This window comes from Anomaloglossus baeobatrachus, chromosome 7 (assembly GCF_048569485.1).
Source record: "Anomaloglossus baeobatrachus isolate aAnoBae1 chromosome 7, aAnoBae1.hap1, whole genome shotgun sequence".
NCBI classification, from domain to species: domain Eukaryota; kingdom Metazoa; phylum Chordata; class Amphibia; order Anura; family Aromobatidae; genus Anomaloglossus; species Anomaloglossus baeobatrachus.
In genome coordinates this window covers 89,019,605-89,044,807 of record NC_134359.1, presented here as the reverse complement: position 1 = coordinate 89,044,807, position 25,203 = coordinate 89,019,605, and the positions used below count along the sequence as shown (strand labels likewise).

Below are 25,203 nucleotides of genomic sequence, written 5' to 3'. Positions count from 1 at the left end.
AAATCGCTTACCGCCCGCTTAAAAAGCGGGTGTGTGGTCGCCAGATAGCCCCTAGTCCAGGTCTCCCAGAGCCTTGCGTCCTTCCTCCAGCCAGGCATGCATGTAATGGCTGCCGGCGTCTCGAGAGAGGAAGGGGGGCGGGCCCTGGGCGTTCCTGGCCAGGAGCGGGAAGCCTGCTTCCCTCTGTGCCAAGTGAGAGGGCTGGAGCATGTAAATCAGGCTCCAGCCCTCGTCGCTGCTTGCGAACAGCGTCTCTCCCCTACCCTGAATGACAGGGTGGGGGCGGGAACGAATCGGAGCTGCCGGCGTCCTAGGCCCAAAAAGCCTGGGACTAAAGTTATAACCGCCGCCGCCGTAAAAGCGCGGACGGCGGATCCCCGGCGCACCACAAGTCACAGCAGCGCCGCCCGGTCCAGAGGGGGTCGGCGCTGCGTTCCCAAACACAAACAATCCCCCAGTAATCTGTAGGGACACCAACTCCACGTTGCGGTCCCCGGCGCACTATAACACCCAGCCAGCCCGGAGTGTGTCTGTGCCTGCCGGGGACACAGAGTACCTGTAAGATGCAGGGCCCTGTCCCTGATCGTACTCCTGCTCCGAATCCATCAGGTTCCAATGGGTCTGTGGATGGAGCCCGGCATCAGAGCTGAGAGGCCGGCAGGATCCCACTTCCACAGAGCCCTACCAGGGGATGTGGAAGGAAAACAGCATGTGGGGCTCCAGCCCCTGTACCAGCAATAGGTACCTCAACCTTACAACACCATCCAGGGGTGAGAAGGGAGCATGCTGGGGACACTATATGTGTCCTCTTTTCTTCCATCCGACATAGTCAGCAGCTACTGCTGACTAAAATCTGTGGAGCTATGCATGGAATGTCTGACCTCCTTCGCACACAAAGCTAAAACTGGAGAACCCGTGATACCACGGGGGGGTATAGCCAGAGGGGGAGGGGCCTTGCACTTTTGATGTAGTGCTTTGTGTGGCCTCCAGAGGGCAGTAGCTATACCCCAATCGTCTGGGTCTCCCAATAGAGCGCTGAAGAAAACCACTTTCTGTGAAAGACGATGCAAAGAGACCTCCCTAAGAGGTTCAAAGGGGGGTTTCTGCAAAACCGTGAGAACGAAATTAAGGTCCCAGGGATCCAAGGGCCGCCGGTAAAGCGGAATGATGTGAGACGCGCCTTGCATGAAGGTGCGGACCTGAGCCAGCCGAGCGAGACGCCGCTGGAACAGAACTGACAGAGCTGAGACTTGTCCCTTGAGAGAGCTGACGGACAGTCCTAGCTGCAGACCGGACTGTAGAAAAGACAGAAGGGTCGGCAAAGAGAATGGCCAAGGAGGATGGCCGGTAGAGCGACACCAGGACAGGAAAATTTTCCAAGTCCTGTGATAGATCTTAGCGGAGGAAGACTTACAGGCCCGAGTCATAGTGGAGATGACTTCAGGAGGGATACCAGAAGCCGTCAAGATCCAGGACTCAAAAGCCACACCGTCAATTTGAGAGCCGCAGAATTCAGGCGGAAAAACGGACCTTGTGAGAGTAGGTCTGGACGGTCCGGGAGATACCACGGCATCTCTACGGACAGATGGAGCAGGTCTGGATACCAAGCTCGCCTGGGCCAGTCCGGTGCAATGAGGATGACTCGACAGCCCTCCATTCTGATCTTGCGCTGAACTCTGGGCAAGAGAGCTAGAGGGGGAAACACGTAGGACAGACGAAACTGGGACCAGTCCTGAACCAGTGCATCCGCGGCGAATGCCTGAGGGTCGTAGGAGCGAGCCACATAAAACGGGAACCTTGTTGTTGTGACGGGATGCCATTAGGTCCACGTCCGGAGTGCCCCATTTGCGGCAGATTGACTGAAACACTGCCGGGTGCAGGGACCACTCGCCACCGTCCACGGTTTGACGGCTGAGATAATCTGCCTCCCAGTTTTCCACGCCTGGGATGTGGACTGCGGATATGGTGGACTTGGAGTCCTCCGCCCATTGAAGGATGCGTTGTACTTCCAACATCGCCAGGCGGCTGCGTGTCCCGCCTAGGTGATTGATGTAGGCAACCGCTGTCGCGTTGTCTGACTGGACTCGAATGTGCCTGCCCGCCAACAGGTGGTGAAAGAAGGGAATTTTGTTTACTTACCGTAAATTCCTTTTCTTCTAGCTCCAATTGGGAGACCCAGACAATTGGGTGTATAGCTACTGCCTCCGGAGGCCACACAAAGTATTACACTTAAAAGTGTAAGGCCCCTCCCCTTCTGGCTATACACCCTCCCGTGGGATCACGGGCTCCTCAGTTTTAGTGCAAAAGCAAGAAGGAGGAAAGCCAATAACAGGTTTAAAGACAAATTCAATCCGAAGAAACCTCGGAGAACTGAAACCATTCAACATGAACAACATGTGTACCCGAAAAAAACAAAAATCCCTAAGAAAACAGGGTGGGTGCTGGGTCTCCCAATTGGAGCTAGAAGAAAAGGAATTTACGGTAAGTAAACAAAATTCCCTTCTTTGTCGCTCCTAATTGGGAGACCCAGACAATTGGGACGTCCAAAAGCAGTCCCTGGGTGGGTAAAAGAATACCTCGTGATAGGGCCGTCAAACGGCCCTGTCCTACAGGTGGGCAACCGCCGCCTGAAGGACTTGTCTACCTAGGCTGGCGTCCGCCGAAGCGTAGGTATGCACCTGATAATGCTTGGTAAAGGTGTGCAGACTCGACCAGGTAGCCGCCTGGCACACCTGCTGAGCCGTAGCCTGGTGCCGTAATGCCCAGGACGCACCCACGGCTCTGGTAGAATGGGCCTTCAGCCCTGAAGGAACCGGAAGCCCCGCAGAACGGTAGGTTTCAAGAATTGGTTCCTTGATCCACCGAGCCAGGGTGGATTTGGAAGCTTGCGACCCTTTACGCTGACCAGCGACAAGGACAAAGAGTGCATCCGAGCGGCGAAAGGGCGCCGTGCGGGAAATGTAGATCCTGAGTGCTCTGACCAGATCCAACAAATGCAAACTTTTCTCAAATTGATGGACTGGATGAGGACACAAGGAAGGTAATGTGACATCCTGATTGAGATGAAAGGGGGATACCACCTTAGGGAGAAACTCAGGAATCGGACGTAGAACCACCTTGTCCTGGTGAAACACCAGGAAGGGAGATTTGCATGACAGCGCCGCTAGCTCGGACACTCTCCGAAGAGACGTGACCGCTACTAGAAAGGCCACCTTCTGTGAAAGACGAGAAAGGGAAACATCCTTCATAGGCTCGAAACGCGGCTTCTGGAGAGCAATTAGAACCTTGTTCAGATCCCAGGGCTCTAACGGCCGCTTGTAAGGAGGGACGATATGACAAACTCCTTGCAGGAACGTTCGTACCTGAGTAAGTCGTGCTAGGCGTTTCTGAAAAAATACAGATAGCGCTGAGACTTGTCCTTTAAGGGAGCTGAGCGACAAACCTTTTTCCAACCCGGATTGCAGGAAGGAAAGAAAAGTAGGCAATGCAAAAGGCCAGGGAGAAACTCCCTGAGCAGCGCACCAAGATAAGAATATCTTCCACGTCCTGTGGTAGATCTTGGCGGAGGATGGTTTTCTAGCCTGTCTCATGGTGGCAATAACCTTTCGAGATAATCCTGAAGACGCTAGGATCCAGGACTCAATGGCCACACAGTCAGGTTCAGGGCCGCAGAATTCAGATGGAAAAACGGCCCTTGAGACAGCAAGTCTGGTCGTTCTGGTAGTGCCCATGGTTAGCCCACCGTGAGGTGCCACAGATCTGGGTACCACGATCTCCTCGGCCAGTCTGGAGCAACGAGGATGGCGCGGCGGCAGTCGGCCCTGATCTTGCGCAGCACTCTGGGTAACAATGCCAGAGGTGGGAACACATAAGGTAGCCGGAACTGTGACCAATCTTGAACTAAGGCGTTTGCCGCCAGAGCTCGGTGATCGTGAGACCGTGCCATGAAAGCCGGGACCTTGTTGTTGTGCCGTGACGCCATCAGGTCGACGTCCGGCATCCCCCAGCGGCAACAGATCTCCTGAAACACGTCCGGGTGAAGGGACCATTCCCCTGGGTCCATACCCTGGCGACTGAGGAAGTCTGCTTCCCAGTTTTCCACGCCTGGGATGTGAACTGCGGATATGGTGGATGCTGTGTCTTCCACCCACGTCAGAATCCGCCGGACTTCCTGGAAGGCTTGCCGACTGCGTGTTCCACCTTGGTGGTTGATGTATGCTACCGCTGTGGAGTTGTCCGACTGAATTCGGATCTGCTTGCCTTCCAGCCACTGCTGGAAGGCTTGTAGGGCAAGATACACTGCTCTGATTTCCAGAACATTGATCTGAAGGGTGGACTCTTCCTGAGTCCACGTCCCTTGAGCCCTGTGGTGGAGAAACACTGCTCCCCACCCCGATAGACTCGCGTCTGTCGTGACTACCTCCCAGGATGGTGGTAGAAATGACTTTCCTTTCGACAAAGCGGTGGGAAGAAGCCACCACCGAAGAGATTCCTTGGCCGCCTGAGAAAGGGAGACGTCTCTGTCGAGGGACGTCGACTTCCCGTCCCATTGGCGGAGAATGTCCCATTGTAGTGGACGGAGATGAAACTGCGCGAAAGGGACTGCTTCCATTGCTGCTACCATCTTCCCTAGGAAGTGCATGAGGCGTCTCAAGGGGTGTGACTGGCCTTGAAGGAGAGATTGCACCCCTATCTGTAGTGAACGCCGTTTGTCCAGCGGAAGCTTCACTATCGCTGAGAGAGTATGAAACTCCATGCCAAGATATGTTAGCGATTGGGTCGGGGTTAGATTTGACTTTGAAAAGTTGATGATCCACCCGAAACTCTGGAGAGTCTCCAACGCAACGTTCAGGCTGTGTTGGCATGCCTCTTGAGAGGGTGCCTTGACAAGTAGATCGTCCAAATACGGGATCACAGAGTGACCTTGCGAGTGCAGGACTGCTACTACTGCTGCCATGACCTTGGTGAAGACACGTGGGGCTGTCGCCAGCCCGAAAGGCAGAGCTACGAACTGAAGGTGTTCGTCTCCTATAACGAAGCGTAAAAAACGCTGGTGCTCTGGAGCAATCGGCACGTGGAGATAAGCATCCTTGATGTCTATAGATGCTAGGAAATCTCCTTGAGACATTGAGGCGATGACGGAGCGAAGGGATTCCATTCGGAACTTCCTGGTTTTTACGTGCTTGTTGAGCAGTTTTAGATCCAGAACGGGACGGAATGACCCGTCCTTTTTTGGCACCACAAACAAGTTGGAGTAAAAACCGTGACCCTGTTCCTGCAGAGGGACGGGGGTCACCACTCCTTCCGCTTTTAGAGTGGACACCGCTAGCAGCAGAGGATCGACTCGGTCGGGAGGTGGAGAAGTTCTGAAGAAGCGAGTTGGAGGACGAGAGCTGAACTCTATCCTGTACCCGTGAGACAGAATGTCTCTCACCCAACGGTCTGTGACCTGTGGCAGCCAAATGTCGCCAAAGCGGGAGAGCCTGCCACCGACCGAGGATGCGGAGAGAGGAGGCCGAAAGTCATGAGGAAGCCGCCTTGGTAGCGGGTCTTCCGGCTGTCTTTTTTGGGCGTGACTGAGTCCGCCAAGAATCTGAGCTCCTCTGATCCTTTTGAGTCCTTTTGGACGAGGAGAATTGGGACCTGCCTGAGCCTCGAAAGGACCGAAACCCCGACTGTCCTCTCCTCTGTTGGGGTTTGTTTTGTCTGGGCTGAGGTAAGGATGAATCTTTACCCTTGGAGTGTTTAATGATTTCATCCAAGCGCTCACCAAACAGTCGGTCACGAGAAAAAGGCAAACTGGTTAAACACTTTTTGGAAGCAGAATCTGCCTTCCATTCCCTTAACCACAAGGCTCTGCGTAAAACCACGGAGTTGGCGGACGCCACTGCCGTACGGCTCGTAGAGTCTAGGACAGCATTAATCGCGTAAGACGCAAATGCAGACATTTGAGAGGTTAAGGGTGCCACCTGCGGAGCAGATGTACGTGTGACCGTGTCAATCTGTGTAAGACCAGCTGAAATAGCTTGGAGTGCCCATACAGCTGCGAATGCTGGAGCAAACGACGCGCCGATAGCCTCATAGATGGACTTCAACCAGAGCTCCATCTGCCTGTCAGTGGCATCCTTAAGTGCCGCCCCATCTTCCACTGCAACTAAGGATCTGGCTGCAAGCCTGGAGATTGGAGGATCCACTTTGGGACACTGGGTCCAGCCCTTGACCACGTCAGGGGGAAAAGGATAACGTGTATCCTTAAGCCTTTTGGAAAAACGCTTATCCGGATAAGCGTGGTGCTTCTGGATTGCTTCTCTAAAGTCAGAGTGGTCCAGAAATACACTTAATTTACGCTTGGGATACCTGAAATGGAATTTCTCCTGCTGTGAAGCTGTCTCCTCCACAAGAGGAGCAGGGGGAGAAATGTCCAACATTTTATTGATGGACGCTATAAGATCATTCACTATGGCGTCACCGTCAGGTGTATCCAAATTGAGAGCGGTCTCAGGATCAGAATCCTGATCAGCTACCTCCGCCTCATCATACAGAGAGCCCTGCTGGGACCCTGACCAGTGAGATGAAGTCGAGGGCCGCTCATAGCGAGCTCGTTTAGGCTGTCTGGGACTGTCGTCCGTGTCAGAGCCATCACCCTGGGATGTAAGTGACACCCCCGGATCCCGGAGCTGTTCCAACTGAGGGGGACCAGGGAGCAATGAGTTAACAGTGCCCATGGCCTGAGTTACTGGTCTAGACTGCAATGTTTCAAGAATTTTAGTCATAGTCACAGACAACCTGTCAGCAAAAACTGCAAACTCCGTCCCTGTCACCTGGACAGTATTCACAGGAGGTTCTGCCTGGGTCACCTCCAGCAGAGGCCCCGGCCGAGCAAGTGCCACAGGGGCCGAGCACTGCACACAGTGGGGATCAGTGGAACCTGCCGGTAGAACAGCCCCACATGCGGTACAAGCAGCATAGAAAGCCTGTGCCTTGGCACCTTTGCTTTTTGCGGTCGACATGCTGTTGTGTCCTCTGAGTAATCTAGGAGGGTATATAGGAGAGAATCACCGCGACCGTACAGTGCAATGTATAGCTGCAAGCATAAAATACAAATATACACTTCGGCACCAGTGGGGGTCAGCCCTTGAGGGCAGCTTACCGCCCGCTAAAAAGCGGGTGTGTGGGCACCAGAATCCCGTGTCTGGGTCTCCCAGTCTCCTCTCTCCAGCTCAGACTGCACCAGGAATGGCTGCCGGCGTCCTGTGAAGAGGGGCGGACCGTGGGCGTGCCTCAAACAAAGTGCGGGAAACTGGCGTCCCACTGTGCCCAGTGTGAGGGCTGGAGTATGCAAAGCAGACTCCAGCCCTCTGCGCTGACGTTCTGTACAGCGTCCCGCCCTTCCCCTGACTGGCAGGCCTGGGGGCGGGAACGAACCGAAACTAGGCCGCAAAAAGCTGGGGACTCGAGTAATAAGCGCGGCCGTCATATATGCACGGCCAGCGCGGAAGTCCCCGGCGCACCACAAGTCCCAGCCGCGCCGCAGCGAAAAAACTGAGAACAGCGGCCGGCGCGGCAGTTTCAAAGACATGTCCCCTCTCAGCAGAGCTGTAGATAGGAATGGCACCAGCGCGCAGCGCTGTTGTCCCCGGCGCACTAACACACCCAGCAATGCTGCGGTGTGGGCGCGATATAAACGGGGACACAGAGTACCTTGACGTAGCAGGGCCTGTCCCTGACGATACTCAGCTCCATATCCAGCAGAGTCTCCAGGGGCTGTGGATGGAGCTCGGTCTCAGTGCCTGGAGACCGGTAAAATCCCACTTCACCCAGAGCCCGAAGGGGGATGGGGAAGGATGCAGCATGTGGGCTCCAGCCTCCGTACCCGCAATGGGTACCTCAACCTTAACAAACACCGCCGACAAAGAGTGGGGTGAGAAGGGAGCATGCTGGGGGCCCTAGTATGGGCCCTCTTTTCTTCCATCCGACATAGTCAGCAGCTGCTGCTGACTAAACAGTGGAGCTATGCGTGGATGTCTGGCCTCCTTCGCACAAAGCATAAAACTGAGGAGCCCGTGATCCCACGGGAGGGTGTATAGCCAGAAGGGGAGGGGCCTTACACTTTTTAGTGTAATACTTTGTGTGGCCTCCGGAGGCAGTAGCTATACACCCAATTGTCTGGGTCTCCCAATTAGGAGCGACAAAGAAATCTAGGAGAGCTAGAAGCACGGCTCTGGTTTCCAGCACATTGATTGAAAGAGCTGACTCGGACGGAGTCCAAGTGCCCTGCGCTCTGTGGTGGAGATATACCGCTCCCCAGCCGGATAGACTGGCATCCGTGGTGAGAATCACCCAGGACGGGGCCAGGAAGGAGCGCCCCTGGGACAGGGAGAGGGGCCGAAGCCACCACTGAAGAGAGCTCCTGGTTTGTGGCGACAGAGCCACTAACCTGTGTAAGGAGGAAGGCCGCTTGTCCCAACAGCGGAGAATGTCCAGCTGCAGGGGGCGCAGATGGAACTGGGCAAAAGGAACAGCCTCCATGGACGCCACCATTTGACCCAGCACCTGCATCTGATGCCTGAGGGTATAACGGCGGGGCCTCAGCAGAGAGCGCACCGCTAGCTGGAGGGACTGCTGTTTGACTAAGGGCAACTTCACAAGTGCCGTCAAGGTCTCGAACTGCATCCCTAGGTACGTGAGACTCTGGGTCGGAGTCAGAGTGGATTTGGGCAGATTGACCAGCCACCCGAATTGAGCTAGAGTGGAGAGAGTGAGCGAGACACTCCGCTGACAGTCTGCGCTGGATGAAGCCTTGACTAGAAGGTCGTCCAGGTAAGGAATCACTGCCAACCCCTGGAGGTGCAGAACTGCAATCACTGCTGCCATGACCTTGGCGAATACCCGAGGGGCCGTGGCCAACCCGAAGGGGAGAGCCACGAATTGGAAGTGATCTTCTCCTACTGCAAAACGTAGCCAACGCTGGTGTGACACTGCAATTGGCACATGCAGATAGGCATCTCTGATGTCGATGGATGCCAGGAAATCCCCTTGGGACATTGAGGCAATGACTGATCGCAGAGACTCCATGCGAAAGCGCCACACCTGAACATGCTTGTTGAGAAGCTTCAGATCCAGGATGGGCCGGAAGGTACCGTCCTTTTTGGGAACTAGGAAGAGATTTGAGTAGAAACCTCTGAACCGTTCCCGGGCGGGAACCGGTACAATTACTCCATTGGCCTGTAAGGCTGCCACGGCCTGTGAGAAGGCGGCGGCCTTGGAGCAGGGGGGAGTTGAGAGAAAAAAAATATGTTTGGCGAATCTGTTTGGCGGACTGGAAGAGAATTCTATCCTGTACCCGTGGGAGATGATATCTCTCACCCACTGGTCGGAGACGTGTTGAAACTAAGCGTCGCCAAAGTGGGAGAGCCTGCTGACGACTAAGGACGTTGCTGGAGCGGGCAGATAGTCACGAGGAGGCTGCCTTAGTGGCAGCAGCTTCTGCGGTCTTCTGTGGACGCGTTTTTGGGCGCCAGTTGGATTTCTGGTCCTTGGCTGAGTTAGCGGACGAGGCCGAGGGCTTAGAGGACGACCAGTTGGAGGAACGAAAGGAGCGAAACCTCGACTGATTCCTACCCTGGACAGGTTCCCTGGCTTTAGTTTGTGGCATGGAAGTACTCTTCCCGCCAGTAGCTTCCTTAATAATTTCATCCAACTGTTCTCCGAACAGCCGGGACCCAGCAAAAAGGAAGCCCAGCAAGGTACTTCTTTGAAGAAGCATCTGCCTTCCACTCTCGAAGCCACAAGATTCTGCGGATAGCGAGGGAATTAGCCGAAGCCACCGCAGTGCGGTGAGAAGCCTCCAGCATGGCAGACACGGCATAGGATGAAAAGGCCGAAGCTTGGGAAGATAAGGCATCCATTTCGGGCATAGATTCCCTGGTGAGGGAATGCATCTCCTCTAGAGAAGCAGAGATGGCCTTTTTGAGCCCACACTGCTGCAAAAGTCTGAGAAAACGCGGCCCCCGCCACTTCATACACGGATTTGGCCAGAAGGTCAATCTGGCGGTCAGTGGAATCCTTAAGGGAAGTGCCATCAGCCACCGACAACGGTCCGGGCTGCGAGCCTAGACACCGGAGGGTCTACCTTTGGGGACTGAGCCCACTCCTTGACCACCTCAGGTGGAAAGGGAAAACTGTCATCAGAACCACGCTTTGGGAAGCGCTTGGTCACAGCGGCCTGAAAACTGGAGTGGCTAAAGAACACACTCTTTGCTCTCTTAGGCAAGGTAAAACTGGTGCTTTTCTGCCAGAGAGGGTTGCTCCTCTGATACTGGCGGATTGAGATCCAGTACAGAATTAATAGAGGCAATCAAGTCACTAAGATCTGAGTCACTTTCGGACAGATCAATGGGGCACATGGAGTTAGCCTCCGAGCCCCCTGTAAAGGCATCCTCCTCATCCTGAGAGTCAGCTCTGGAATCCGAGCCACAGGACGAGGAAGGAGAGGGAACCCTGCGTCTCTTCTTAGGAGGATGGGGTCTGGGCCCTGATGATGAATCCTCTGAACTCCGGTCCTGAGGGACCCCTAGCAGCAGAGGCACCCTGTGAAGGGGGCTGATGCATATTCATCAACGTCCTGGACAGAAGTCCCATGGACTCAGCAAAAGACTGGGAGATAGACCTAGAAAAGGATTCTACCCAAGCCGGGGGTTCAGCCACAGGAGCAGGAGCAGCCTGAGAAACCACTGGGGGTGAGACTCCAGGCTGTGGCACCGCCAAGTTAGAGCAAGCATCACAATGTGGGAAGGTGCTCGGTTCAGGCAGCAGGAGCTTACATGCAGCGCATACAGCATAAAGCTTTGGGGCCTTGCTCCTCGTGTGAGACATGCTGCTGGAGTGGGGGCTCTGCCAGAGAATGAACCCCAGAGAGTATATACAGAGGTCCACAACCGGAGACCGGTTGTGGCTTACCAGACCGCTGGAGCGGTGTTGTGTGCCCTCCAGATCCCGAAGCCCGGACCCCCAAGCACAGCACCTCAGCAGAGATGCTGCATACCAGCGCTGCAAGGACTGATCGCAGAGAGAACGCTGAGAAAATGGCCGCCGGAGCGAAGAGAGGGGGCGGAACTTGCTTGTGGAGCGGGATCTGAAAGGCCATAAAGACCTACAGGGGAGGGGAACACACACTGCAGTGGGGAGTGTCCCTCCCCTGTACAGAACGGCCGCCGGGAGGAGCCGAACCTGTCCCTCTGCATGAGTGACATGCGAGGGCAGTGAAATGTCACAAAAATCACTCAGCACACTCTCCCACCACAATAAAGTACAGGGACCCCCAATAAATAAACGTCTCAGGTACTTAGCTTGCTGAGACGCAGGGCCAAGTCCCTGGGGATGAGTGCTCCGGTCCAGCAGGGTCCTGAAGGGCTGCGGATGGAGACCGGTGTCCTGCCAAGCATGGAGACCGTGCAGGCTCCCACTTCAAGCCAGAGCCCAGGAGGGATGGTGAAGGAGCACGGCATGTAAAGGCTCCAGCCTAGGAACCAACCTTACAACACCGCCGACACAGTGGGGTGAGAAGGGACATGCCGGGGGTCCAGACGTGGACCCCACTCTTCAATCTCGTTCCAAAAGGAAAAAAATCATATGAGAATGCATGTGTGGATGTATGCCTTCTGAACACAAAGCGATAAACTGGCTGGGTCTGCTCACCAGGGGGTGTATAAGCTCAGGGGGAGGAGCTACACTTTTAAGTGTAGTACTTTGTGTGTCCTCCGGAGGTAGAAGCTAAACACCCATGGTCTGGGTCTCCCAAAGGAACGATAAAGAAATGTAATCCGCAAGGGTTTCTTTATGTACCACATGTTTATAATTGCATGATATGAGAATTTGATACATCAGTATCTATTTCTGCTGGAGTGCCAGTTTTGCACTATCACTTTTGATGTATTTGGGATTTATGCATGCATCCCTTTTGATTATAGTATACCAGATTGCTGGTTTTGCAGTATTACCTTTGATGTATTTTGGGGTGCATGTATATATCCTTTTCTGACCACTATAATGTACCAAGTCCACACTGTCCCAGGATTGTTTCTGTGTTTTTAAGGGGTAATGACTTTTTACTGTGTGTTTTTTGATATCCGTCTCGAATCATATGATATACTGTCTATTGGTATCATGTTAATAAAAATTTTGTAATACTTTTTGAAATCATGTGTATTTTCTCTGATGTACTATGTGATTACGCAGGTCTAGTGTAGGTTTACGTAAGTTGTGACATCGACTGTTGTGATTGTGGGATAAGTTTACAGCAGCGACTAGTGTTATCTTTTGTTGTTATCCTGCCTGTGTTGCTGGTGAAACTTGTGAAAAATCTTCTATAAAGAACGGGACAAGAGAGCATTTAATATAGCTCCAAAGGCCAATCTCAAATTTGCAAGATTATCTTTTTATACAGCTCTTGAGATCAAATAATTAAAACCTAGTAAAAATGTATTCATTTTTTTTTTTAAAACGTTTCACAAAGACGTTTTCATGCAAAATAATTTTAACCAATAGATCTTTTAATTGGGGATCTTATTTGTTTAAAAAAAAAAAAAAAAAAAAAAAAAAAATGTTCCTGTGCTGAGAATCTTATTTATATGTGTCCCTGCTATGTACTGTGTAATGGCCGTGTCTGAGCATACCACATCTCCTGAGCAGGGGAGGACGTAAAAGACTAGACAAATAGTACAGCATGGAATTGCAAATTATTCTAAAAGGTAAATTTTTTTTTTTTTTAAAAAAAAAAAAAAAAAAAAAAAGAGGCAGGGAAATGTTTTGCCTCACAGAAAGAATCAGCTGTGATTCCATTCTGCAATGTTTGTATACTTGTGTGCTCCCCTGCCCATGTTCCTGTACGGCCAGACACTGCCATTACACAGTACACAGCTGGGACACATAAGAATATCTCAGCACCAGGAACAGTTTTATTTAAAACATATCCAATTGTGGAAATTATTATTATTCCAAGATATAGATTAAAATGGACTTTAAAATTAACAGTTTGTGTGAAAACCCCTTTACCCTGGAAATTTCAACTATAGGTCAATTTCTGCTGCAACATTCCTTTTAAAGTAAATATTTCCATGGAGATCAACTTTTCAGACTCTGCAAATTCAAAAATATAAGATAAAGTCCGCACTTGAGAGATTTAGACACAAAACTCCAGTTACCTGCAGATGTCACCACTGATTCAAGGTTATAGATATTGTAGTTTAACAAAGACTTAACCCTTGCTGCAATGAAAATGGTGAAATCCAACGTACAAACACACAAAGCACGAGTGTCTAACATCTACTGTGATCCATGACAAATGTTAAGTGCACACATCCGCCACCCACGTTAACAGCAGATCCGCTACAAGTGACTCCACCCAAATATCCACTACATACCTGTATCACTGCTGTATTTTTATCTTCCATCTGCTTCAGAATATCATCCTTTTCCATTTGATGTTCTGCTCTCACTTTTTCAAGGTCTCTACTGTATTGTTCTTCAACCTCCTGTAATGCAGACTTTTTCTCTGCATTGAATTCATCCTGCGAAAACAAATAACATTTGGGGAGATTTATTAAAGCGAATCAGTCACAAGGTTTTTGCCACCTAATCTGAGAGCAGCATAACGTAGGGGCAAAGATTGGGATTCCAGCGATGTGTCACTTACTGGGCGGCTTAGTGTAGTTTTGATAAAAAAAAAAAAAAATCTGTTTAATCAGCAGTAGATTATCATTACAGGACTACTTGGCATGCTGCAGGTAGTCCAGCATATTCATGAGCTCTTTATAACTGCAGAGAAAACATTGATTTTAATCAAAATGACAGCAAACGGCTTAGTAAGTGACACATCGATGGAATCAGGGTCTGTCCACATTATGCTGTTCTCTCATGGGGGAGTAAAAACCTGGTGACAGATTCCCTTTAAGAATTGTTGTTCTCGGCAGCAAATAAGATTCTGTTAACAGAACATGCGCTGCTGTGAACATGGATTGTCATTATTAGAAGTCAACTTGTCTGAAACAGATTAATAAACGATGGCTGACTGATAAATGCGAGCTGGTCTTAGGCCATTTAACACTACAAGTCGGCCAGTGTAAGTGCACCTGAATATGCACAGTTTAAAGGGCACTGAAATATGCCGCATTGAGGTCTTTAAACACACCCTGTGTACCACGTACATACATGTTTCGAGGGGAAAGTATTAGCAGGTCTTACTTTTAGGAGACCAATTTGCTGTTCCAGCAGCATCTCTGACTGACACTTCAACAGCTCGATCTCCTCCTGGTACCGCATCTGCTGATCAGACTTTCCTTGTATTTCTGTGGACAGAGCCTGCTGTTCACTAGAAAGTTCTGCAATAACCAGCTGCAGAGACCAGAGGAAAAAAAATTACACACAGATCCAGGACTCTAGATTCTAGGACAGATTAATAGTCAATCGCTGACCTCCTGCCGGTGAAGCTCCTCAGTCGTCGTCTTCAGCTCTTCCTGAAGTTTCATGGTTTGATGCTCAACTTCTACTTTGTGCAGGTCGCGGAGCTCCTGCAGAGCGAGCCGGTTCTCAGCTTCCATTCTTAGGACTTCTTCTTGTAAGACATCCAAGGCCCGTTTCTTTTCATCCTCTAATCGGAAAAGTTGTTGATCAAGCGCCTGTCTTAGGTCCTCCTAAAAGGAATAGGATAGATTTAAGGGGATCTGCCCTTGATCGCCAAGATGTAATCATCGAAAACAAGATTAAAAGGGGCTTGTATATATTAGATTAGTGCCAGCCAAACTGGTTCATTTTATCAGGACCAGACAACTATTGTGCATGAGAGGGTCCAAACTCCCCAGATAAAAGCTGGAAAATTTTACTTTTAAAAAAAGGAGTTGGGTCACCAATACCTCACATTACCTGTATGGATCAAATCTAAAAAAAAAAAACAAAAAAAAAAAACACAACAGTAAAGAAAAGCTCTTTTATGGTCCTATATGTGGTATGATCACACCATGTCCCTGTACGGTCAGACACAGCAATTACACAGTACATAGGACACAAGATCTCAGCACTGGAACATTTCATTTTTAAATGAAAAATTTTAAAATTTAAACCCCCCCCCCCCAAAAAAACCATCTTGTGCAACTTATGTTTATTCTGAGATCCAGGCCTAAGCCACACAGCATGAAAATCGGTGACAGTGGAGTGCAATAAAAAAAAAAAAATAAATATTGCATTCCACTTAACCAATATTAGCCTATGTGTCAGTACACATGAGCGATTTTCTCAGCCCTAAATCAGACCGAGAAAACAAATCGCAGCATGCTGCAACTGTAATGCGATCATTGTTTCTCTCGCACTCATTCAAGTGTATGGGGAGAGAGAAAAATCGCACTGCACTCGCGGTACACCGGTGTACCGCAAGAATGGCAATAGCCGGCTATGGAGGAGAGAGGGAGATAAATCCCTTCTCCGCTACAGCACCGTCCCGCCACTCCTCAGTGCCAACCCCCCCCCCCCCCCCCCCACCCGCAGCTGAGGTCCACTCGCACAGTCGGACCTCAGTCGCAGGGACACTCATGACACTCGGCTCTGCTATACTGCCAGCGTGAGCAGAGTGCCATGCGAGGGGATTGCAGTAGTCCCAGTGTGGCCCCAGCCTGACTAAAGAAGTTTTCCTATACAAAGTTCAATTCACACTACATTTCCCAAGCAGAACCTTGCTTCTCCTCAGTGCTGCCAACCCCTCTCTGTGTGCTCCTGACTAGCCCCCATCTCTCCAAATTATCAAGCTAATCTAAGTGTCCATTCTCCTTCTGCCATCTACATCAGTGTATCTGCTGTATGGTTTTACATCATTTCATCTGTTCCTAGCACAGGATTGAACTCTACTAGGAGCCAGCTGTTTCACAGTGAGATCTGGCAGCAGAAGGCAAAAAACATTGTAGAGCTTGGCCCTACACAGCTCTGTTCTTACAAGCTCCACTGTGGAGGAGGAGTGCAGGACAGTGGAGCTCTGCTAGAAACCGGCCAACAATGAAGCAAAACCACACTGCAGCTGATGGCAGAACATAAAACTTGTTCAGGCAGGGTATTTTACAGGAACAGAAATGGTCTTCTACATTTACAATACATTGTCAGAGGTAGAGACAAATCGGTGATATGTGCAAAATGCGGCAGATTTAAGAAGTTAGCTATATTGGCAAAAATAGGTGTGCATTACTACAAGTCCATATTGGGATTTTGGGAAGAACATTTACAGATACGACACTGCCAGAGTTGTCTGGCAGCAGCTAATATCCCCCCTCCCTATTGAGAACATATGAATGCTCAGCTATATCCTAGAACGCATTTAAAAAAGGTATAGCTCTTCCCTTGTTTGGTCGACAGTTTGACAATTTGTATAGCCACCCCTATGCAGGTATGGCCATCCGTTGCGGGTTTGTGCAGTACCACTCAACAAAAGCACCACACTACTCAAAAGGAATAGAGATAAATAGATGGGATGCGTCATAAATATTGATGGGCGGACCCGGACTGTAGAAGTCCAGATCCACGCAGTCTCAAAAAGGTGCCCGGGTGCCGGACCAGGGATTCCAGATATTGATCCGGATCGAACACAAAATAAAAAAAAAAAAAAAAAAAAAATTTATGAGGCAGGCGCATCATACTTACAAAGGCTCTAGCGCAGCTGTACGCTACACCGGTGAACTGTCACTTCCTGAGCCGTTCATCATTGCTCATCCATATGCACTGCTTTTCCCGCCCACCGGCCATCCTGCTGTCTGATTCATTGCAGTCAGCCACTGTGACATAAGCTGGGGGCATGTCTGACTGCAACCAAATACAGGCGCTGTCGGCGGGTCAGTATCGCGGTGCAAAAATAAATAAAAGAATTGCCGTAGGGTTCCTCCATATTATAATACCCAGCACAGAAAGCCCACGGCTACAGGCTGCAGCCTCCAGCCCTGTGCTCATCTTGGCTGTGTATAAAAAGAAATTGCGGCTTTTAAATTAAAATTTAAAAAAAAAAAAAAAGCTGTGATACACAGCAAAGATAAGCGTAGGGCAGAAGGCTGTAGCCTGTAACCGTGGGCTTTATCTGTGCTGGGTATCAATACGGGGGGGTGGGAGGGATGCCATTTTTATAACACGATACTGACCCTCAGACAGTTGCACTGCTTTCCCAGCCAACCGGCCGTCCTCGCGCCTATGATTGGTTGCAGTCAGCTGACCTGCTGCAATTCAGGGTAGGGGCGCATCTGGCTGCAACCAAAGGCGCCGTGAGCGGGGAAAGTAGTACAAGTGAAATGAACTTAATGTTCAACACCAGAAGTGAATGTGAGGTCTGGAAGCAGCGCACAACCGTGTCAGTGTCTCGATAAGTACAGCGTGCTTGTTCCCATCCCCCTCTTTTCTACCACCATAAAAAAAAACAAAAAAAACAAAAAAAAAAACCTGGATTCTAGTCACCATAGACTTGTATAGGGACCAGATTTCGGACCAGAATCCTACGGCCCGGAAACTGATGACCCGGTACTGGTTATCTGAGAGTCTGATCATCACTAGTCATAAATAATCTATTGAGTCCATATTCTGCTCTGTGCATGCATTCATGCGCTGAGGTCATATGGCGCAGGTTAGGAAATGTCTAGATATTAAATACATAATAGGTACCCTTCAATGTTTTTGCACTACAACGACCGTGAGGCATGCATTATGCTTTTATTAAAAAAGAGAATTTTGTTTACTTACCGTAAATTCTTTTTCTTATAGTTCCGTATTGGGAGACCCAGACAATGGGTGTTTAGCTTCTGACTCCAGAGGACACACAAAGTACTACACTCAAAAGTGTAGCTCCTCCCTCTGAGCTTATACACCCCCTGGAGAACCAGATCTAGCCAGTTTAGTGCAAAAGCTGAAGGAGAATAGCCACCCACAAGTAAAAACAGAGCAAGAACCGGAACAACCAGAGACTCTGTCCACGATAATAGCCGGTGATAACACACGGAACAAGAAATTGCCAACAGGCAAAAGGGAGGGTGCTGGGTCCCCCAATACGGAACTATAAGAAAAAGAATTTACGGTAAGTAACAAAATTCTCTTTTTCTTTATCGTTCCTATGGGAGACCCAGACAATGGGACGTCTCAAAGCAGTCCATGGGTGGGAATAAACAGAAAAACTAAGAAGTAGGCGGAGCCTAACTTCACAAATGGGCAACAGCCGCCTGAAGGATGCGTCTGCCCAAGCTCGCATCTGCCGAAGCATGAGCATGCACTTGGTAGTGCTTTGAAAAGGTATGCAGGCTAGCCCAAGTGGCAGCCTGACAGACTTGTTGAGCCGTAGCCTGGTGCCTGAAAGCCCAAGAGGCACCGACCGCTCTGGTCGAGTGTGCCTTGATCCCCGGCAGGGGAGGCACCTGAGAACACTGGTCGACCTAATCCAACGGGCTAAGGTCGGCTTAGAAGCAGAGAGGCCCTTACGCCGACCTGTGGTTAGCACAAAAAGAGGTGCACCGCCTAAGAGCAGCGGTGCGAGACACATAGATCCGGAGAGCACGCACCAGATCCAGAGTATGCAACGCTTTTTCAAAGCGATGAACAGGAGCCGGACAAAAAGAAGGTAGGGTAATGTCCTGGTTAAGGTGGAAAGGAGAGACCACCTTAGGAAGAAAGTCCGGAGTCGGACGGAGAACCACCTTGTCTTGATGAAAAACCAAAAAAGGTGACTCCGAAGAGAGCGCAGCCAAATCAGAGACTCTCCTGAGGGAAGTTATGGCCACTAGAAAGACCACTTTCTGTGAAAGACGAAACAAAGCAACCTCCCTAAGAGGCTCAAAAGGGGGTTTCTGCAAAACCGTGAGAACAAAATTGAGGTCCCAGGGATCCAAGGGCCGCCGGTAAGGCGGAATGATGTGAGATGCGCCCTGCATGAAGGTGCGGACCTGAGCCAGCCAGGCGATACGCCGCTGGAACAGCACTGACAGAGCTGAGACTTGTCCCTTGAGAGAGTTGAGGGACAGTCCCAGCTGCAGACCGGACTGTAGAAAGGACAGAAGGGTCGGCAAGGAAAAAGGCCAAGGAGGATGGCCAGAAGAGCGACACCAGGACAGGAAAATTTTCCAAGTCCTGTGATAGATCTTGTCAGAGGAAGACTTACGGGCCCGAGTCATAGTGGAGATGACTTCAGGAGGAATACCAGAAGTCGTCAAGATCCAGGACTCAAGAGCCACGCCGTCAATCTGAGAGCCGCAGAAATCTGGCGGAAAAACGGACCTTGTGAGAGAAGGTCTGGACGGTCCGGAAGATGCCACGGCACCTCTACGGACAGATGGAGCAGGTCTGGGTACCAAGCTCGCCTGGGCCAGTCCGGAGCAATGAGGATGACTCGACGGCCCTGCATTCTGATCTTGCGCAGAACTCTGGGCAAGAGAGCTAGAGGGGGAAACACTTAGGACAGATGAAACTGGGACCAGTCTTGAACCAGAGCGTCCGCGGCGAATGCCTGAGGATCGTGGGAGCGAGCCACGTAAACCGGAACCTTGTTGTTGTGACGGGATGCCATTAGGTCCACGTCCGGAGTGCCCCACTTGTGGCAGATTGACTGAAACACTGCCGGGTGCAGGGACCACTCGCCACTGTCCACGGTTTGACGGCTGAGATAATCTGCTTCCCAGTTTTCCACGCCTGGAATGTGGACTGCGGATATGGTGGACTTGGAGTCCTCCGCCCATTGAAGGATGCGTTGTACCTCCAACATTGCCAGGCGGCTGCGTGTCCCGCCTTGGTGATTGATGTAGGCAACCGCTGTCGCGTTGTCTGACTGGACTCGGATGTGCTTGCCCGCCAATAGGTGGTGAAAAGCTAGGAGAGCCAGAAGCACGGCTCTGGTTTCCAGCACATTGATCGAGAGGGCTGACTCGGACGGAGTCCAAGTGCCCTGCGCTCGGTGGTGGAGACATACCGCTCCCCAGCCGGATAGACTGACATCCGTGGTGAGTATCACCCAGGACGGGGCCAGGAAGGAGCGCCCCTGAGACAGAGAGAGGGGTCGAAGCCACCACTGAAGAGAGCTCCTGGTCTGTGGCGACAGAGCCACTAACCTGTGCAAGGAGGAAGGCAGCTTGTCCCAACAGCGGAGAATGTCCAGCTGCAGTGGACGCAGATGGAACTGAGCAAAGGGAACAGCCTCCATTGACGCCACCATCTGACCCAGCACCTGCATCAGGCTCCTGATGGAATAACGGCGGGGCCTCAGCAGAGAGCGCACCGCCAGTTGGAGGGACTGCTGTTTGATTAAGGGCAACTTCACAAGTGCCGGCAGAGTCTCGAACTGCATCCCTAGGTACGTGAGTCTCTGGGTCGGAGTCAGAGTGGATTTGGGCAGATTGACAAGCCACCCGAATTGGGCTAGAGTGGCGAGAGGGAGCGAGACACTCCGCTGACAGTCTGCGCTGGATGAAGCCTTGACTAGAAGGTCGTCCAGGTAAGGAATCACTGCCAACCCCTGGAGGTGCAGAACCGCAACCACTGCTGCCATGACCTTGGTGAATACCCGAGGGGCCGTGGCTAACCCGAAGGGGAGAGCCACGAATTGGAAATGTTCCTCTCAGATTGCAAAACGTAGCCAACGCTGGTGTGAAACTGCAATTGGCACATGCAGATAGGCATCTCTGATGTTGATGGATGCCAGGAAATACCCTTGGGTCATTGAGGCAATGACTGATCGCAGCGACTCCATGCGAAAATGCCGCACCAGAACATGCTTGTTGAGAAGCTTGAGATCCAGGATGGGCCGGAAGGAACCGTCCTTTTTGGGGACTAGGAAGAGATTTGAGTAGAAACCTCAACCGTTCCCGGGCGGGAACCGGTACAATTACTCCGTTGGCCTGCAAGGATGCCACGGCCTGAGAGAAGGCGGCGACCTTGGAGCAGGGGGGAGTTGACAGAAAAAATCTGTTTGGCGGGCTGGAAGAGAATTCTATCCTGTAGCCGTGGGAGATGATATCCCGCACCCACTGATCGGAGACGTGTTGAAACCACGTGTCGCCAAAGTGGGAGAGCCTGCCACCGACTAAGGACGTTGCTGGCGCGGACAGATAGTCAAGAGGAGGCTGCCTTAGCGGCAGCACCTCCTGCGGTCTTTTGTGGACGCGCTTTTGGGCGCCAGTTGGATTTCTGGTCCTTGGCTGAGTTAGTGGACGAGGCCGAGGGCTGAGAGGACGACCAGTTGGAGGAACGAAAGGAACCAAACCTCGACTGATTCCTGCCCTGGACAGGTTTCCTGGTTTTGGTTTGTGGCATGTAAGTACTCTTCCCGTCAGTAGCTTCCTTAATAATTTCATCCAGCTGTTCAACGAACAGCCGGGACCCAGCAAAAGGGAGTCCAGGAAGGTACTTCTTTGAAGAAGCATCTGCCTTCCACTCGAAGCCACAAGATCCTGCGGATAGCGAGGGAATTAGCCGAAGCCACCGCAGTGCGGTGAGAAGCCTCCAGCATGGCAGACATGGCATAGGAAGAAAAAGGTGAAGCTTGGGAAGTTAAGGTAACCATTTCGGGCATAGATTCCCTGGCGAGGGAATGCATCTCCTCTAGAGAAGCAGAGATGGCTTTGAGAGCCCACACTGCTGCAAAAGTCGGGGAGAACGAGGCCCCTGCCGCCTCATATACAGATTTGGCCAGAAGGTCAACCTGGCGGTCAGTGGAATCCTTGAGAGGTGCCATCAGCCACCGATACAACGGTCCGGGCTGAGAGTCTAGACACCGGGAGGTCTACCTTTGGGGAATGAGCCCACTCCTTGACCACCTCAGGTGGAGAGGGAAAACTGTCATCAGAGCCACGCTTTGGGAAGCGTTTGTCAGGACAGGCCCTGGGCTTGGTCACAGCGGCCTGAAAACTGGAGTGGTTAAAGAACACACTCTTTGCCCTCTTAGGCGAGGTAAACTGGTGCTTTTCTGCCAGAGAGGGTTGTTCCTCTGATACTGGCGGATTGAGGTCCAGTACAGAATTAATGGACGCTATCAAATCACTAACATCTGAGTCACTTTCTGACAGATCAATGGGGCACATGGAGGTAGCCTCCGAGCCCCCCGTAAAGGCATCCTCCTCGTCCTGCGAGTCAGCTTCTGAAAAAGAGCCGCGGGACGAGGAAGGAGAGGGAGCCCTGCGTCTCTTCTTAGAAGGACGGGGTCTGGGACCAGATGATGAATCCTCTGTGAGCTCCGGTCCTGAGAGAGCCCTAGCAGCAGAGGCACCCTGTGAAGGGGGCTGATGCATGTTCAGCAAAGTCCTGGACAGAAGTCCCATGGAGTCGGCAAAATACTGGGAGATAGACCTAGAAAAGGATTCTACCCAAGCTGGGGGTTCAGCCACAGGAGCCGGAGCAGCCCGAGAGACCACTGGGGGTGCGACGCCAGGCTGAGGCACCGTCAGGTTAGAGCAGGTATCACAATGTGGATAGGTGCTCGGTTCATGCAGTAGGAGCTTACATGCAGTGCATACTGAATACAGCTTTGGAGCCTTGCTCCTCGTGTGAGACATGCTGCTGGAGTGGGGGCTCTGCCAGAATGACCCCCAGAGAGTATATACAGAGGTCCACAACCAGAGGTTGTGGCTTACCAGACCGCTGGAGCGGTGTTGTGTGCCCTCCAGATCCCGAAGCCCGGACCCCCAAGCACCTCAGCAGGGATGCTGCAGACCAGTGCTGTGATCGCAGGGAAAACGCTGAGAAAATGGCCGCCGGAGCGAAGAGAGGGGGCGGGACTTACTCAGAGCGGGATCTGGAGGGCCATAGAGACCTACAGGGGAGGAGACATGTACTCAGTGAGGAGTGTCCCTCCCCTGTGCAGAACCGCCGCTGGGCGGAGCCGCGCTGTCCCTCTGCATGAATGACATGCGAGGGCAGTGAAACCGAAACTAGGCCTCCGGCGAAGCCGGGGCCTAAATTTGAGCGGTGCGGACGGCGCGCAGGCACCATCGGCGCGGTTCTCAGGCGACAGCCAGAGAACCCACCGGAAATGTCACAAAACACACTCAGCACACTCTCCCACAACAATAAAGTAGAGGGACCCCCAATATATAAACGTCTCAGGTACTTAGCTTGCTGAGACGCAGGGTTCCAAGTCCCTGGGGATGAGTGCTCAGGTCCAGCAGGATCCTGAAGGGCTGCGGATGGAGACCGGTCTCCTGCCAAGCATGGAGAACCGTGCTGGCTCCCACTTCAAGCCAGAGCCCAGGAGGGATGGTGAAGGAGCACGGCATGTAAGGCTCCAGCCTTGGAATCAACCTTAACAACACCGCCGACACAGTGGGGTGAGAAGGGACATGCCGTGGGTCCAGACTTGGACCCGCTTTTCTTCAAACTCTTTCCAAAAATCAGATGAGAATGCATGTGTGGATGTATGCCTCCTGAACACAAAGCGATAAACTGGCTAGATCTGGTTCTCCAGGGGGTGTATAAGCTCAGAGGGAGGAGCTACACTTTTGAGTGTAGTACTTTGTGTGTCCTCCGGAGGCAGAAGCTAAACACCCATTGTCTGGGTCTCCCATAGGAACGATAAAGAAATGTATTTTTTGTCTCATAGGTGGCTGATTGAAGTCATAAATTGCAGCTATGTGACTTTTTTTGGTGCAGGTCTAAAGTAAGCCAACTAAGAAGAAGTGTTCTAGAAAGGAGTCTAACTTTTAGCAAGATACACCCAATCTATCCGACAACTATCTTGTCACCGTGTAGCCTCAGCCTACATAGGCAGTTGAACTTACCAAGGGATACGGAAGACCAGATAATGTGTATGGGGCCTTGCAACAAAGGTTTTTGCGGGTAGAGAAGGATCAGAGATGTTTCATTTTAACACCTGATACTTTGGTTCTCCTGGGAGATCGGCTGCACCACACTGTGGCATCAGTCTCTTACCCACCCACCCACCCCCCCCCCCCCCATATGTATAAAAACACATGCACGCTCAGCTAAACTGAGTGCTCTTAGTAAGAATTTAGTAAGCTCAAACTTGCAAGCAGTGGCTTTGATATGAAGGTTAATGCATGCATTCTGCACAAATCACAGCAATATTAGAAGATATTCATTTCAGAAGGTTTTTAAGTCTTCATTACAGAAGATGCAATCCATGCAAGTGAACCATCAGCTCCAGCCGCTCTGTCAGGACTCTCAGGCTATCCTCTGAGAAAAGCATAGTATACACATTCACGAAACTCAGAATGCTTCTAGTAAAGAATAGGAGTCACACAAAAGGAAGAAAACTGACCATCTATTGGGACATTGAAGAAGAAACTTTTTTCCAAAAGTCACGTCTCAGAATGCACTGATTGCAGAAATGCTCGTACTGAGAAGTATTCTATTAAGCTCTTTAGAATCTGGACATTTTTTTCAATCCTACGCTACCTTTTTTTCCCAATATAAAACATACATACAATCATGTGTGAACGTAATAGGAAAATTAGGACATGCAATGGTGCACCAAACTCTCGTCAATAAAGGTGCACTGTAGCCCCCCCTTATTTGCATAAGAATTAGAAGTTATTTTCTCCAGCACTGTACTAGTAACAGGTGCACTGCTAGAAGGGTTATTATGGGGGATAAGTCGCCTACAGCACTGTATAGTGCATTTACAATGCAATTTTGGAGGGTGGAGGACACTCTTTAGGTTCAGCTCCTGGGCTGGCTTCATTGAGCCCTAAGTGACCTAGGATAATTATAATTCTCATAGGTCGTTAAGGGGTTAAGGAGAGTCTGTATTAAAGACAAAAATTATGACAGGCACTGGGCGCCCAGAGATCACATTGACATGTCATTGAGGTGATAAATAGGGCTTATATACTTCTCTAAACGCCTAGATGCAGCAGACGCCATTAAGCGCAGTATGCAAGGGGCTAACAATACAAGTAGCAGGACAGCCCCGCTGTGAAGGGCTCACCCGCAGCATTGGGAGCTTGCACACAGACAAAACTAAAGAGTTAATGAGGTGATCAATCCTCTCCTTGTTATAATCTGGTATCACGGTATTCGTACAAGTGGATGTGACCAGAGCTTAGACCTAATGAGCTGTGAAATTCTATCCTAGCAACAAGACGCCTTAGGAGGGTGCAGACACCTGGCAGGTGCGGGGGCCGAGCCCGGCACAAAGGGGAGAAATGCTGGAGCTGTTTGTCAGGAAACAAAACCGCAACATGAAAAGAACCGTAA

At 51.1% G+C, this 25,203-nt stretch overlaps 1 protein-coding gene across 5 annotated transcripts in view; it reads right to left on the bottom strand.

Moving 5' to 3' along the window:
* Positions 1 to 25,203, bottom strand: part of PCNT (pericentrin) — a 432,670-nt gene that overhangs the window by 170,218 nt on the left and 237,249 nt on the right. For all 5 annotated transcript variants that reach the window (XM_075317440.1, XM_075317436.1, XM_075317438.1 and 2 more), the window contains 3 exons: positions 14,472 to 14,690; positions 14,242 to 14,391; positions 13,422 to 13,568 (listed from right to left, as the gene is read on the bottom strand). In XM_075317440.1, coding sequence (XP_075173555.1) covers positions 13,422 to 13,568; positions 14,242 to 14,391; positions 14,472 to 14,690 — 516 coding nt within the window. The remainder of the gene's footprint in view (positions 1 to 13,421; positions 13,569 to 14,241; positions 14,392 to 14,471; positions 14,691 to 25,203) is intronic.